Source organism: Mastigoproctus giganteus, chromosome 8 (assembly GCF_048544385.1).
Source record: "Mastigoproctus giganteus isolate SK-2022 chromosome 8, ASM4854438v1, whole genome shotgun sequence".
NCBI lineage: Eukaryota > Metazoa > Arthropoda > Arachnida > Uropygi > Thelyphonidae > Mastigoproctus > Mastigoproctus giganteus.
The window spans coordinates 203,750,398-203,766,324 of NC_143582.1; the positions used below are offsets into that span (position 1 = coordinate 203,750,398).

A 15,927-nucleotide genomic window follows, 5' to 3' on the forward strand; every position below is an offset into this window, starting at 1 on the left:
TAAGCCACCCAATCCATTTGAAAAATTTTTCTTCTAGTTTAATTGTTACATATTAGCAAAGATGGAAGAAAACTCAGCAAGGGCTAACTAAATGAATTTTTGAATGCTACACAAAACTTTCTAAAAAATTTCAGAATGACATTTGTCTCGCATTTGTTCCTACTGATCATAACTGACAACAGTTACTAATAAAACTAACAGTTACCACAAATAAAATTTGATGTGACAAAATTCACCCTGATTTTTTTCCAAGCATTTTTTCTTAAACCCATTTTAGATAACCTAATCTGATTTAATAACATAACATTTCATAGGTGCCCACAATTCTCAACGTAATGCAGTGAGAAGTGAGGAACCTAACATGAAATGACAGTATTGAAGTCTGAATTTTGCATATACAAAATACACAAAGTTACAAGAAAAGATTCTGACTGGATCTTTTCTTGTAACTGAAAGATCAAACAGTAAAAGTTAAGATAGTAAAGGCAAGTGGTGGTATTTCTTTGAAAGGAAAGAGCTTACAGTTGAATGCTCAAATTATGTTTTTTAATGTGGTAGCCTATTTTGTAAAGGAAAGAGAAAATGGGTGATTTTAATTGCATTCTGTTAAAAATTGGTGCATTTTAAATACTCTTTTTTTTTCTATCTATATAAAAAAAGCACCTACAATGGTTCTGAAAAACAGCTCCATTCAGAGCCAACAAATATTGGTAAAGAATAACCAGTTGTTCATAACTCTTTATAGTTAATTTATAGTGTTTGTAAACCAGTTATTTATAATATACATTATTTATCTTCACTCACTTGCACCCTCAATTGTAACCAGGGCACTTTGTTGGTGTCTAATGATTCCCTTTTTTGTTTTAATTTTAAAAAAAATTATTTTTTTACTTTTTTACTGAATTGAAATTGGTGATCTATCAATTATGATTTGCAAGCCCAATTAAAAAATATCAAACAAAAAAAAATGAGAGAAACCAATAATAATAATAGTTTTTATTGTACTTTTTTTTAGAATTTAAGGTCACTGACCTTCCCACCCAGATTGAAACACAGACACTCATTGACATCTCATAGATGCAATGTGAACGTCTATTTTTATTAGCTATTTGCATTTAGCCAGCAAAATGAATGCATTATGGACAAGATTGGACACCTGTTTCTGGCATCTCACACACACACACCATGTGGGAATGGGATTTGCCTATCAGAAAGGTAGATGGTTTTGCTCACCTGGTGCATGTTAAATGCCACACAAAAATTTAATGCCTTGTAATTCATAGTATATTGAAATGAAAATAAAAAAATTATGTAAAAGCAGTTAGATAATATTATTAGGGAAAGGCGCATGGGGGATTTGATTTTATTTCCAGATTTTAAAAAAAAAAAACAGAAAAATTTTAATAAGTGGCTAAAGTTTCATGCTACAAGGGGGAAGTTAGTGCCTGCACATCCAGAATTCATTTAATACTTTTTCTGGTAGGCCATAAATAGGGCATAAAACACTTAAAAACAACACACTTGAAAATTTGTTTTTAAAACCAATATATTGTTTAAAAGTGAAAATTTGAAATATTTGATATTTTTGTTTCATGAATGATGAAAAATGTTCAAAAATTGAGTAGGAGACCGGCAGAATTGCTTAACAAGTACAGGTCACTGTTGAAAAAAAGCCGTGAAATAGGGTTGAATTTGAAAGTGTCTGCAATTCTACCCAGACACGATAGGAGGGAGTATATGATGAGAGCCTTGTCGATCAATTCGGCCCTGGAAAGATTGTGCAAGGCTCAAGGGGTAGAATTTTTTTCAGCCTGGACTGTACTTGTTAACAGGAGAGATTGCTTCTACAGGGATGGGATACACTTAAATAGAAAGGGTGCAAGAATATTTGCTGATGCTATCGAGGCAGTGTTAGGTGGGTCGGAAAACTGCTAGCTTGGGGGGAGACAAGGACGAATAGATTAACAGTAGCCACTGGCAGAGGTGAAAGAGATTCTTGCACTGCTTCTATTGGAATGAGCCGCAGCCTGGAAAATAAGATACAGGATATTTCAGAGACTGCTGGGAGTCAGTGCGGTACAAGTAAACACATGGGTTGTGTATGGGTAGCTAAGAATAGAAATAGGTGAATGTATAGTTGCGTGTACACCAATGCTAGGAGTTTAGTATATAAATTTGATGAATTTGAAGTATTGCTCAAAACATCAAAGGCAGATATTGTTGGAATATCAGAGACGTGGTGTCACACAGATATAAGGAATGCAGAACTGGAATTTGGGGAGTACAACGTCTACAGAAAGGATAGACTGGATAGGAATGGAGGAGGGGTTATGCTATTAGTTAAGAAATACATAAAATCCAAGGAAGTGAAGCCAGTGGACATCGCTGGACAGTGCAGTGTCAAGTCAGTTTGATGTGACATAAGCATTGGGAGATCAAAATTGAGAGTAGGAGTGTGCTATAGGCCTAATGACTCTGATGAGTATAATAAGAAACTGTACAGGGAAATAGAATGGGCCAGTAAATCAGAGAGTCTTATAATGGGAGATTTTAATTTCCCAGATATTGACTGGAATTTGGGAGCTGGTCACTCATACACTAGCAAGGCTTTTGTGGATTTATTGGATAATTGTTTTCTACATCAGCATGTTCGGGGGGCAACTAGAGGGAGTGATACTCTTGATTTGATTATGAGCAGTGATTCTTCATGCATTAAGAATCTGCAGATAAATGAACCACTAGGTGGCAGTGATCACAGTGTGCTGAAGTGGGATTTACTCAAAGAGGTAACTACCATTAGGGGTAAAGGGAAGGGTTATTGCTTCCGTAAAGGCGACTACGATGGACTGAGACAGTATTTAAATTCTATACAGTGGGACCAACTCATGATGTTACCAACAGCAAATGCAAAATGGGAAGCATTCAAAGAACTTATCTTGGAAGCTACTAGGCTTTACATACCAACTAAGAAATATTGTTCAAGGTTTAGGCCTAAATGGATGTCAGATGAACTAATGAGGCATATGGCAGAGAAGAAACATGCATGGGATACATACAAATTAACACATGACACAGAAGCCTATGATAGATACAAGTTGATCTGTAACCAAGTTAGGCAGGCGAAGGCAGATTACGAGAAATCTTTGGCAAGGGATGCAAAGAAAAACAGCAGAGTTCTTTACTTATGTAAACTCTAGAAGGAAGGGGATGAATCAGATTGGTCCACTTGATATCGATGGGTCAACTGTTGATGATCCTGCTCAGGTACCTAACAAACTAAATGAATATTTTGCATCGACATTCACACATAAGGAGTTATTTAGCAAGGGGAAAGCCAGAGGTGTATTCAACTCTAGCAGTAAGCTAGAGAATCTTGTAATAACTGAGAGTAAAGTGGAGGAGAAATTGTTGAAGATAAACACAAGAAAGGCACCTGGGGTGGATGGGATCTATCCAGTTACATTAAAGGAGGCAGCAGAGGAAGTAAGCAAACCCTTAGCCATAATTATGAGAGCTTCCTTGGACTCAGGGGAGGTACCCACAGACTGGAGACGTGCAAATGTGACCCCAATTCACAAAGGAGGATCAAAGGCTGACACAAGTAATTATAGACCTGTGAGTTTAACTTCTGTTCCGGGAAAATTAATGGAGGCACTAGTTAAATAAGCACTGCAGGATCATTTAGACAAGACTTCAGTTATAGCTCGGACACAGCATGGTTTTGTTAAGGGGAAGTCTTGCCTGACCAGTTTGATTGGATACTATGATGCAGTCACAAAGGAACTGGATGCAGGGAATAACTTTGATATTATATACTTGGATCTTAGAAAGGCTTTTGATACTGTTGCACATGGAAGACTGCTGCACAAATTGGAGCAGTGTGGCATTGGAGGCAAATTGCTGCTGTGAATAAAGGGGTGGCTGAGGGGGAGAAGACAGAGAGTGGTAATCAATGGACACTGCTCGACGTGGACTAATGTTATTAGTGGAGTCCCTCAGGGTTCAGTGTTGGGTCCATTATTGTTTTCTGTATTTATAAATGATATTGATGATGGTATATCAAGCTTAATGTCCAAGTTTGCAGACGATACAAAGGTAGGCAGGGTTGTCAAGGACACTAACGACACTATGCTGCTGCAACAGGATCTGGAAAGCTTGAGCAGATGGGCTGAGAGGTGGCAAATGAAGTTTAACATTGACAAATGTAAAGTACGACACATGGGAAACAGCAAACCCAGAGCAATGTATCAACTCTGTGGTACTACACTGACAGTGGTAGAGAATGAAAGGGACCTGGAGGTGGTTGTGCAGGCAGATATGAAGTTCTCTGAGCAGTGCAGACGGGCTGCAAGAGTACCTCATGGTGTATTGTCAATGATATATAGGAATTTTTCTAGCAGGGATAAGGAGGTGATTATTCCCTTGTATAAGGCAATGGTCAGGCCACACCTAGAGTACTGTATACAGGTGTGGAGGCCTCATTTCAAGAAGGATGTAGAGCTGCTGGAACGAGTACAGAGAAGGGCAACAAGATTAGTGAATGGAACAAAGGGGTGCTCTTACGAAGAAAGGCTTAAGTTTTGCAAATTACAGTGTCTGGAGACTAGGCACTAGCTAGGTGATCTGATAGAGGTGTATAAAGCCTTGAATAGTTTGAGCATGCTCAATGCTGATGGGATTCTTCCTCTCGCTCAGAATAATCACCTGAGAGGGCATAAATTCAAATTCAGAAAAGACAGATGTAGGATAGATGTGCAGAAATTTGCCTTTAGCCAGCGGGTGGTTGGTTAGTGGAACAGACTTCCATCCCTTGTCGTGGAAGTTGATAGCCTAAATAAGTTTAAGGCTAAGCTGGACAGGTATTTTGAACGAACAGAGGGGTGAAGTGGAAGTGGTTTTTTTTTTTTTTTTTTTTTTGGCTGATGCTGCATAAGCTTGCTTTCTTGCATCAAATGCCTCTACTAATGCTAATGCTAATACTAAATATACAGACATTTTTGATCATATTAAAACATACCATTTTTATTAAAGTTTATCATTTTAAATGAATGATGAACTGAGAGAGCAAAGTTGAGCATAAATTGTTAAAGTTAAACATAAGAAAGGCAGATGGATGGGATCTATCCAGTTATATTAAAGGAGGCAGCAAAGAAAGTAAGAAAACCCTTAGCCATAATTATGAGAGCATCCTTGTACTCAGGGGAACTCCCCATGGACTGGAAATGTACAAAGGTATCTCCAATTCATAAAGGGGTATCAAAGGGTGACAGTTTAACTGTTAGTTTAACTTCTGTTCCAGGGAAAATAATGGAGTCAATGGTTAAAGAAGCATTGCAGGATCATCTAGACAAGACTGCAGTCTTGTCTAGATTCAAACACAGCATGGGTTTGTTAAGAGGAAGTCTTGTCTGACCAATTTGATTGGATACTATGACGTGGTCCCAAAGAAATTGGATGCAAAACATAATTTTGATATCATATACTTTGATTTCGGGAAAGCATTTGATACTGTTGCACATGGAAGAATACTGTACAAATTGGAGCAGTATGGCATTAAGGGCAAGTTGCTACAATGGATAAAAGGATGGTTGAGTGAGAGAAGACAGAATGGTAATCAATGGACACTGCTCTTCGTGGACTAATGCTATTGGTGGTGTCCCTCAGGGTTCGGTGTTGGGCCCATTGTTGTTTTGTATATTTATCAGTGATATTGATGAAAGTATATCAAGCTTAATGTCCACTTCTGCAGATGATACAAAGGTTGGCAGGGTTGTTAATAACGGTAATGACAGTATGCTGCTACAACAGGATCTGGAAAATTTAGGCAGATGGGCTGAGAAGTAGCAACTGAAGTTTAATATTGATAAATGCAAAGTATTGCAAATGGGTAGCAGTAACCCCAGAGAAATGTACCAACTGGGTGGTGTTACACTCAGGGTTGTGGACATTGAAAGAAACCTGGGGGTAATTGTGCAGTCAGATATGATGTTTTCTGAGCAGTGCAGACAGGCTGCCAGAGTAGGTCATGGGGTCTTGTCAATGACATACAGGAATTTTGCTAGCAGCAATAAGGAGGTGATTATCCCGTTGTACAAGGCAATGGTCAGGCCACACCTAGAGTACTGAGTACAAAGAAGGGCAACAAGACTGTTGAGGGGAACAAAGGAGTGCTCTTATTAAGAAAGGCATAAGTTCTGCAAATGCAGCATCTGGAGACTAGGCATCTATGAGGTGATCTAATTGAGGTGTATAAGGCCTTGAATGGAATGAGCAGGCTCAATGCTGATGGGATTCTTCCTCTTGCTCAGATTACAAACCTGAGAGGGCATAAACTGAAACTGAGGAAAGACAGTTGTCGAATAGATGTGCGGAAATTTGCCTTTAGCCAGCGGATGGTTGATTGCTGGACCAAACTTCCATCTGTTGTTGTGGAAGTTGATAGCTTAAATAAATTCAAGGAAGAAGTGGATAAACTTTTGGAGCACATGGATGGGTGAAATGGGAATTTTTTTTTCTTTTTTTTTGGCTGATGCTGTATAAGCTTGCTTTCTTGCATCATAGCTTTCTTGCATCTATCATTGCTGCAATTAAAGATTCTATTCTATATGCCTCTACTAATGCTAAATATATAAACAGAACCAGAAAAATTTTAATGTTATTAAATTAAGCTATATGTATTTTTAACTACACAGGAAGGCAACACAATTTTTGCCATAGCTATACAGTTTCTGAAGAGGAAACACCTGGCGGATGGATACAATGGCATACTGAAACCATGATATGGCTTCAAAACATCAGCTTCTGAAAAAATGCAAAGTCATATGAAATGGCCTTTAGTTATCTTCATTTGTTCTGCCATACTAAATAAAGTGTTAGAATGGTGAGTGACAAATTCCTTTCACAGCAGTAAATGCCAGGGGATAAATGTTCTTGTTTATGCTCTGGCACGACCACCAGGTCAGTGAAGTTTACAATAAATCAATCAATACAAATATTAATCGTATTTAGCAGTCACGAGTTTGAACCCCGGTCCACTGAAAGAGTGTGTGCTACTGCACTCACACTCCTGACCACTCGGCTATGTAATCCTATTTTAGGTAACTGAAACTTATTTAAAAAAAGTTAAATTACTAAAATAGGATTTTTAATTCGGTATTTCAGAAACACTAATAACATTAGATTACCTAAAACATGTTAAAGAAAAAAACTTTGAAATCTCACATGTATAGCTTGATTTGCAGTAGCTATCAGTAATGACAGTTTGTTTGACAATATTTGCATGACTGTGAACTGTAAAGTTCACAGTCATGATTGGCAGAGACCAGTAAGTATGTGGTCAGTGTAATGTTGAGCCACTTTGGTCAGATATATGCACTGGTCAAATAATAATGAGTAGGAGTATGTTATAGACCAAATGACTGTGGTGACTACAATGAATAGCTATATGGACAAACAGAGTAGGCCAGTATATCAGAATGTCTTATAATTAGTGCAGTAATTGCAAAATTAGCAGAAGGTATACTCTATGAATGTTATGAAAAGCAGAGAATACTGTGCATATCAGGCTTATTAATTGAATTCTAGAAGGTATACGGTGTGTGTGTGTGTGTGTGTGTGTGTGTGTGTGTGTGTGTGTGTGTGTGTGTGTGTGTGTGTGTGTGTGTGTGTGTGTGTGTGTGCGTGCGTATTAGATAAAGTATGCGTAGACAGAGGTGAAAATTACACAAAGTGCCAGTGACTAGAAAGGCAAGGATAGCAGAAAAAGAAGTATGGTAGATTTGTAAAAAGTGAAAGAATGTTAATATCCTAAAAGTTATGATGAATTAAGAAAATTATGGGCTGAATTACAAAGCCAACAGGAGGTGACTGAACTGTAAAGTAAAATTATTGATAATAAGGTAAAAGACAATACAAAAAAAAATAAAATAAGATAAAATAAAATAAAAAGTAGTAAAGCTGTCATCAGATATGAGTGGACATATTTAGATAAAAGTCGAATACAGGTAAGGCAAATATGCAGAATCTGATGTCAGCTGAAGTAAATATTGATACATGGTCAGGTATCAATACCTGACCATGTATTAAGTAACGCTTCACCAGTGGAGAAGACTAATGTTACTTATTCTCAGTGGATACCATCACCCAGATGGCACCATTTCAAAGTTCGTTGGCTTACTCATCGGTGGGTGGACAGATATCCTGTTGTTGCAATAGTGACAACCCAGTTATGAAGTCTACAATATGAGAGATGTCTGATGGTGTGTAACAGTATAAACTAAGGCAATTATTTTGCATGAAGCAATGGGACTACACTTAAGATTCACTACTGAACAGTCATTGCTTCTGCACTATGTTTTGCTCGTAGTGAACTGCAAGTCAATAATTGGCATTGTTTTAATTGTATCTCATATTGTGAATCAACCTTCACAACAAGTTGACAAGGTATTGCACTGCTTTGAATAAGTAACGCTTCACCAAAGGTTGATTCACAATATCAGATACAATTAAATCAATGCCAATTATTGACTTGAACAGTTCACTACGAGCAAAACATGGTGCAAAAGCACTGACCGTTCAATTTATCATTCTTTAATACCAGAGGTATTAAAGAACAATAAATGACTTACTGTTTGTATTTATTGACTTTTTGAATTATACAAAAAGGAAATAATTGACAAATTTTTTAGAGTTCACAATAAACGTTCGAAAATCCCACCGCCAACCTCAATGCACTTTACAACTCTTGTGGTAATATGACGTATTCTTCTGAGGTCGTCTTGGGGTTCCTTTATGAGGGCAGCAGTATCCAAAATGCGAGCAAGCAATTTGTCTCTTGTATTCACCTTTTCTTTGTATACTGCGCTTTTCATCTATCCCCACAAACAAAAATCTAACGGAGTGAGGTCTGGAGACCTTGGTGGCCGTGAACAGGACCACTGCGGCAGATCCATCATTCAGGGAAAGTTCAATTTAGATATTGTATCACCAGACGGGTATAATGTGCAGGAGCTCCATCATGCTGAAAGTAGATACCAATCCTTGTAGCCAAGAGAACATCCTCCAATAGTAGTGGAAGTTCGTTTTGCAGAAATTCAACGTAAATGGGCCCTGTACGGCGATTTTATAACACAACAGACCCAATTAACTGATTGTCAATGATACCGCGCACCACACATTTACAGAGAAGCGAAGTTGAAAATTTGTTTCTACAGGTTGGCATGTGGATTTTCGTCTGACCACCTATGAAAGTTACGGGTGTTGCTGATACCGTCACGAGTGAAATTAGCTTCATCGCTGAACAGTATTAATGGAATTAATCAGCAATTAGCATTTACCCACTGACAAAATTCCAATCGCTGGGCATCATCTCCTGGTTGAAGGTGTTGCAACCGCTGTATGTGAAATGGATACAAGCCGTGCTCAAGTAATGTTCACTATACTCTTGTCTATGGAACACCAATATGTGTAGAAATTCTTTGTGTGCTAATAGTAGGACTACATTCTACGGACTGAGGAATGTCCTATTTCTATTTCATCTACATTTTGTTTATTTGCATGTTTAGAAGAAATATGAGTGTTGGGAACTGTACCAGTCTCACGCAGTTTGACGTAAACACTCTTGAATCGGGTATTCTACATTAAGGAAACCATCAATGGTATTCTCTACAAGCAGCAGTAGCACTTCCACCACAAAAAACGGCAAATCCATAGCCAGGTGGGCAGGAGCAGCAGTACGTAGCACACGCTTCTTGATTAGACCGGGGTTCAAGCCCGTGACCACCAAATACAGAGGATGCGGAGAGGTCAGGGAATGACCACCGCATATCCACGGAGCAATATGGCCTTAGTTGCTAATGCTCCTAAAAACCAAATAACAACAACCACAAAAAACGTACGTAGACAAACACTATATCAGCATATGTGAAGATGTGTGGCATTCTTAACGCCTCTAACACCAAACAGTGTCAGGTTATAACTGCTTCTTGGTCACATCTGAATCAGGGAGCTGTGCATGCCAGTTTTCAACAGCTGTATTTCTATGTCCATTGAGAATTGGACACATGTTTATATGAACTTTGTTACTCAGAATAATCGATACTATAACCTCCCAAAATATTTAAGATTCCTCCTGAATCACCCTGTATATTAAAAATAATAAAACTATAAGTACTGCCTAAGAATCAAATTCTAATAAATTTATTTTTTAATTTTCAGGAAATATTTTAATAATATTTGTTTTTTCAAGTCTTTCAAAAACCAGAAGGTGTATGATATTCACCTAGAAAAATCCAGAAGGTATATGCCGTATACCTTCCATTACAGCCCTGCTTATAATAATGTCTTATTATCAAAGAACTTCACTTAATTCACTGGACAACTGTTTCCTACACCAGCATATTAGCAAGGCAACAAAAGAAAGCAATACACTTGATTTGATTAGCAGGAGTGATGCATTAACAATCAACAGATAAAGGAATCACTAAGTGGCAGTGATCACAATGTACTGATTTGGATTTACTTAAATATATAACTACTGCCAAGGGTAAAAAGACGGGATTTTGTTTTTGTAAAAGTGACTACAATGATCTGAGACAGTTTTTAAATTCTTCTCAGTGGTACTAACATAATGTTACCAACTGCAAATTCTAAATGGGAAGCAGTCAGGGATGTAATCATAGAAGCTATGAAGCTTTTTTTATACCAACTAAGAGAGACCGTTCAACGTGTAGACCTAAATAGATGTCAGATGAACTGATGAGATATACCAGAGAAGAAAACTATGTGGAATAATTATAAATTATCAGAGGACACAGAAACCTAGAGCAGGTATAAACTAGTCTGAAGTAATGTCACTAAGAGGACTAAGCTAAGGCAGATTACAAGAAGCCTTTGACTAAAAATGTAAAGAAAAGTAGCAAAGAATTATTTGCACATGTTAACACTAAAAGGAAAGGATGAACGACATTGGCCCACTGGATAGCAATGACATAAATATTAACAATTCTGTTAAGATTGCTGACAAAATTAATAAATATTTTGCACCTACATTCATGAATGGGAATATCAAATGTATACCAAGTTATAACTGAGAACTAATTTATTTTGTGAAAACTGAAAGGAAAATGGAAAAAAAAAATTATTGAAGCTAAAAGTGAATAAGGCACATTGTGGGTGGTCAGATGGAATTTATCCAATTATTAAACGCAGCATCAAAAGATGTAAGTTGACCTTTAACCATCATTATGGGAGCATCCTTGGATTCAGAATGCCCTTTAATCCCCTGTTCACAAAACAGGATCAAAAGGCAAAATGGGTAATTACAGACCTGTAAGCTTGACTTCTCTTCCAGGGAAAATAATGGAGTCAGTGATTAAAGTACTGCAGGATCATACTAATGGGAATGCAGTTATATGACCAATGATTAGCTATTATGGCACAGTAATAAAGGAACTCTATGTAAAAAATATGCTTAACATCGCATAAGTTTCAGTAAAACTTTTGATAGTGTTGCACAGAAAAGACTACTTTGTAAAAGAATAAGAGAAGTTTACCTCAATATGATTTGTAGAACACTTCCGTATGATACTCTCCAGAAATTAAAACAAAAACAATTAAAAAATCAAAAATCTTACATTACAGTAAAAAATAATTAACAATCAATTGAACACAATTAAAAATCAAGTAAAAAATTAATTTAACAAAAAATATTTGCAAAACGATTTTCCTTCCTGAAGCTGACAATGCTTTTCAAACGTATGTCGTGACCACAGGAATGAAAATTACTGAATAGAAGTCTCTTATTCTTTTACAAATATTGGTATCAACGTACAACGTATTGAGCATTATAGCTCTGGTTCATACTAGAAAAGACTACTGTATAAATTTGAGCAGTGTGACTGACATTAAGGACAAGTTACTGTAATAGATTAAAGGGATGGGTGAGTAGCAGAAAACAGAGTTGTATTAATGGGTGCTGCTCTTTTTTTTCGTGATGGGCAAAGTGCACAGGGTTCAGAGAATGAAAGAGACCTAGAGTTAACTGTAGAGTCCAATATGAAGTGCCAGCTCATGGGGTTCTGTTAGTGATACACAATTTTTCTAGCTTGGACAAGGAAATGATGACCTAATTTATAAGGCAATAGTTAGGCTGCACCTGAACTACTGCATACAAGTCAGGACAACTCATTTTTAGAAAGGATATAAATCTGTTGTAATAGGTGCAGAAATAAAGCCTTCAATTTTTCAAATTACAGCATCTGGAAACTTGACACCCGGGGCCAATCAGGTTACCTGCAAGAAGATCAGACTGAAGTATTTAAGGCTTTAAATGAATTTAGTAAACTAAATGTTGATGGCATCCTTATTCTTGCTTGGACAACACAGATAAGGGGACATAAATTTAAATTGAAAAAAAGTTGGTTGTAGACATTGGTTGCGCAACAATTTGCTTTCAATGAGAAAGTATTTAAATGACTGTTGGAATAAACTTTATCTGTTGCTGTAGAAGCGGAGTTTGAATAAATTTAACCTTCCAGGAATTAGGATACCAATGTGCCTGCTTCTGTAATAGTTTTGGATGCATCAAAACTATTACAGAGGCAGGACACTGATGTACAGATTTCAACATTCAAGTTTTCTGGAAAAAATAGCAATGATAATTTTAAAAATTATTTATAATTCTGAGAGCATATTATATAATAAGATTTCAAATTATTTTTAGAAACAACAGTCTTATTATCTAAAAAAAATTATTTCTCTGACTGCCTTAAAGATATTTCAGTTGAGAAGCATAGGAAAACAAAACCAAAACTAAACTCTATAGAAAACTAATATGATGGGTGCCTTTTTTTCCTACTCCAAAATGGAGTCATAAGGAACTTTTTATGGCTATACATCTCAAATGAAAAAATAAATGATGATGCAGTTGGGGTCATCTGCTATAGGTGAGGAATACTAAAATTCACAATTTTTTCAAAAACTCACATAAAATTCACAAAAAAGTTTCTGTTATTGCTTAGTGAAATCAACCAAAGTGCCTAATCAAAGGTTAAGGAAGGAACTGACAAATTATAGAGGGGCATACCAGATAATATACACAGGGTTTTTTTTTTTTTTTTGGCTGATCCTGTATAAGCCTACTTCTTTGCATAACATACCACTACCATAAATCTCTATTTTCAACAGGATTTATCAACCCAAATCTAGGAAATTTCCATGTCTTTGACATCTTTAACTCTTCTCTTTTATTCAGTGGATCTGAATATAATTTAACTGCTATGAAGAGAAATATAAAAATAGGGAGAACAGATCAACACAAAATAATACAACCCATGGGGCTGACTACCATGAAATAAGTTATCAACTAGAAACCATGTTAAGCCTAGGTGGGTTAGAACACAACCTCGTACCCCCCACTCCAAGATACTTCTGAACTTGAAAAATTTCACATTCTAATCAATACTAGAAATAAGAAAATTTGGCATGATCTGAAGGGTTAACAAAAGTTGGCTCTCTTAAAAAAAATACAGTTTATCCAACCTACGTCATTTAAATAAAGGGCTTAAATCAATTCAGGATTTCATACCACTACCTTAGATAATACTTTTAAAACCACTTGGAAAATAACATATGACCTCTATCTTGATAAATGCTATTTATATTTAAATATTCAACAACTAATCATCGTTCTCCAAAGACCTTCAGAATATATTCTATATGTAATATTGGTTCTTTATAGAAATTCGTTTTTGGGAGTTGTATACCTCAAAATGAATTCTGACGTAATATCATCAATCATTGTTTGCTTGACAAATAAATAAACATCACATGCCAACAATCACGTTTAATTTAAAAAAATTATACATATATTTTTCAATTACTGATTATTTATTTCACTGTAATCTTAAGCCTAAATAAATCAATACGAATTTATACAGCAGAGCTGTATTTATCAATATTTTTCACGCTAATGGATACCATAACATGCTTTGCTAACTTCTGCATATAATAATTTTAAATGTATACACTACGACAACGAAAATATATGAACAAAAAAAAAAAATCGTTAAAATTTTCACACATTACTGACCAAATTCTTTAATTCACACCATGATAATTCTTCAACTGGAAATGGTAGAGTACAAAGAATTGGTGGCGGATGCAACTTTATTATTAACTGGTTGTTCTCCTCCGCACAATATCCATCTTCCTCTATAAGATCTGCAGATATTCTCATTACGTTTTGTTCGAAATGACGTCCAAAGAAAAAAAAAAGAAAAGAAAACTCTTTCGCAAAAATAAGTTACTGTACAAATACACGGTTATTAAGAAGGCTGTCGAATGTACTTACAAAACACTAGCATTTTGTATGCATTTTTCTATTAACTACTAAGAGTTCAACCATAACGTATCACATTTCGCAGAAGACAAAACGTAAACACAACGTTTCGCGTTTTCTCCTCCGAATCACATTTCACAATTTAAAATCCACAGGAGGGAAGTATACCCAAAACACCCCAAAAAAAATGTACAATATTCAACAGCCACTCAGCTGTGTACGTCTTGTTGCAACACACCGAGAAATCAAATCATTGCGACTTCGTTTACAAACAGATGCCTTCGTTCTCGGCTAATAAAAAAAACGAATTTCCTTTCTTAGCCAAAGGGAGAAAACAAAAAAAATGATGACGTAAATATCATTTTATGTGATATATGCGTAATTTTCAAGTAAATATTTTTATTGTGTACACTGTACACAATTTATTTCCGTTCACAAATATAACATTTTTTCGATATAAAATGAATATGAAAGAAACTTACCTTTTCTTGTTATCAACAGTTGTGATATGCTTCCCCAAAACAAAATGTTGTTGCATCATATTCGATTATTTTCCTGTCCCCATTCCAGAAAGGAGTTCATTCACTTGAAAAGTGAGACCGACTAATCTGATAATTAAACTTTTTATTTTTAGTTTCCGTTCTTGTCTTGTTGTTAATAATGGTGTCATTGGCAGTTATTTAAAGAAATAATAATGAACAAACTTTCCTAATGTAAATATGTATCCTCCTTCTAACGCACGGGAAATTTCAGTTCGATCCAGTATAACACCGCGTGTATAAATTTTGGCATCTTTCATATTGTCTACATTTCCATATTAAGGTTAACTGAGAACAATCTCATCAACCCACGTGCATTATGTCCATAAATTTATTGTGTTTTCCTGGCGGTTTGTCTATTTTGCCAGACGAAAAACCCGAATTTCCTGGAGAAAAAACTTGCTATGTTCGCCTGGGCCCAACTCAATCTTTCATATTGGGTGCGAGGGCCATAACTGAGTTGTCAGTTCCTAAGAACTGAGGATGCCTATTCAGCGGGTGCAGACTAGCCCAGGCAGCCCGGTGACGATCCATGCCAGGATCAAGCTAGTGGCGATCACTGCAAGCATCACGCATGGTAAATTCAATAAAGATTTATTTATTGGTCAATGACTAATAAACAAATGTTTATTGAATGTACCATGGCTTGTAGTTGGTTATACCCTCTACAGTCTGCGCGGGTAGCCCAATGGTATCGTCATAGTCCTCACAACACCTGGTGGAAAAGGCCCGGGTTCAAATTCCGTCGTTGACACGACGACCTTCAATGGGATTTTTTCACTCCGTGGCTGAGTTAATCGGTCTAAGGCGTAGGTAGCAAGGTCTATCCCCCAGAAACTGTGATTTTTCATCCAGCAAAACAGGTAAATCGACCATAGAACAGACACAATTAAGAGACATAAGACACACACAGCATAGCAGATGAATTTAATTATTCAGGTGGCCTAAAAATAATAATAATAGTTTTGAGGGAGCAGAGCAGAAAAATCGACTAGATACCAGCTAAAATACACATGGGTAGTTGAAAGGGACTTTCTAGGTGACCTTAAT

At 36.4% G+C, this 15,927-nt stretch overlaps 1 protein-coding gene across 3 annotated transcripts in view; it reads right to left on the bottom strand.

Annotated features, from left to right (window-relative positions):
* The window catches only part of LOC150082208 (uncharacterized), a 285,622-nt gene extending 270,778 nt beyond the window's left edge, over nucleotides 1–14,844 (bottom strand). For 2 of the 3 annotated variants that reach the window (XM_090379172.1, XM_090379169.1), the window contains exon 1: nucleotides 14,090–14,632. In XM_090379172.1, the coding sequence (XP_090235298.1) occupies nucleotides 14,090–14,236 (147 nt within the window). In that variant the 5' untranslated portion in view covers nucleotides 14,237–14,632. Of the gene's footprint in view, nucleotides 1–14,089; nucleotides 14,633–14,820 lie in introns of those variants that run through there. The other variant, XM_090379171.1, reaches the window with a different exon arrangement.
* Between the last annotated feature and the right edge of the window lie 1,083 nt (nucleotides 14,845–15,927).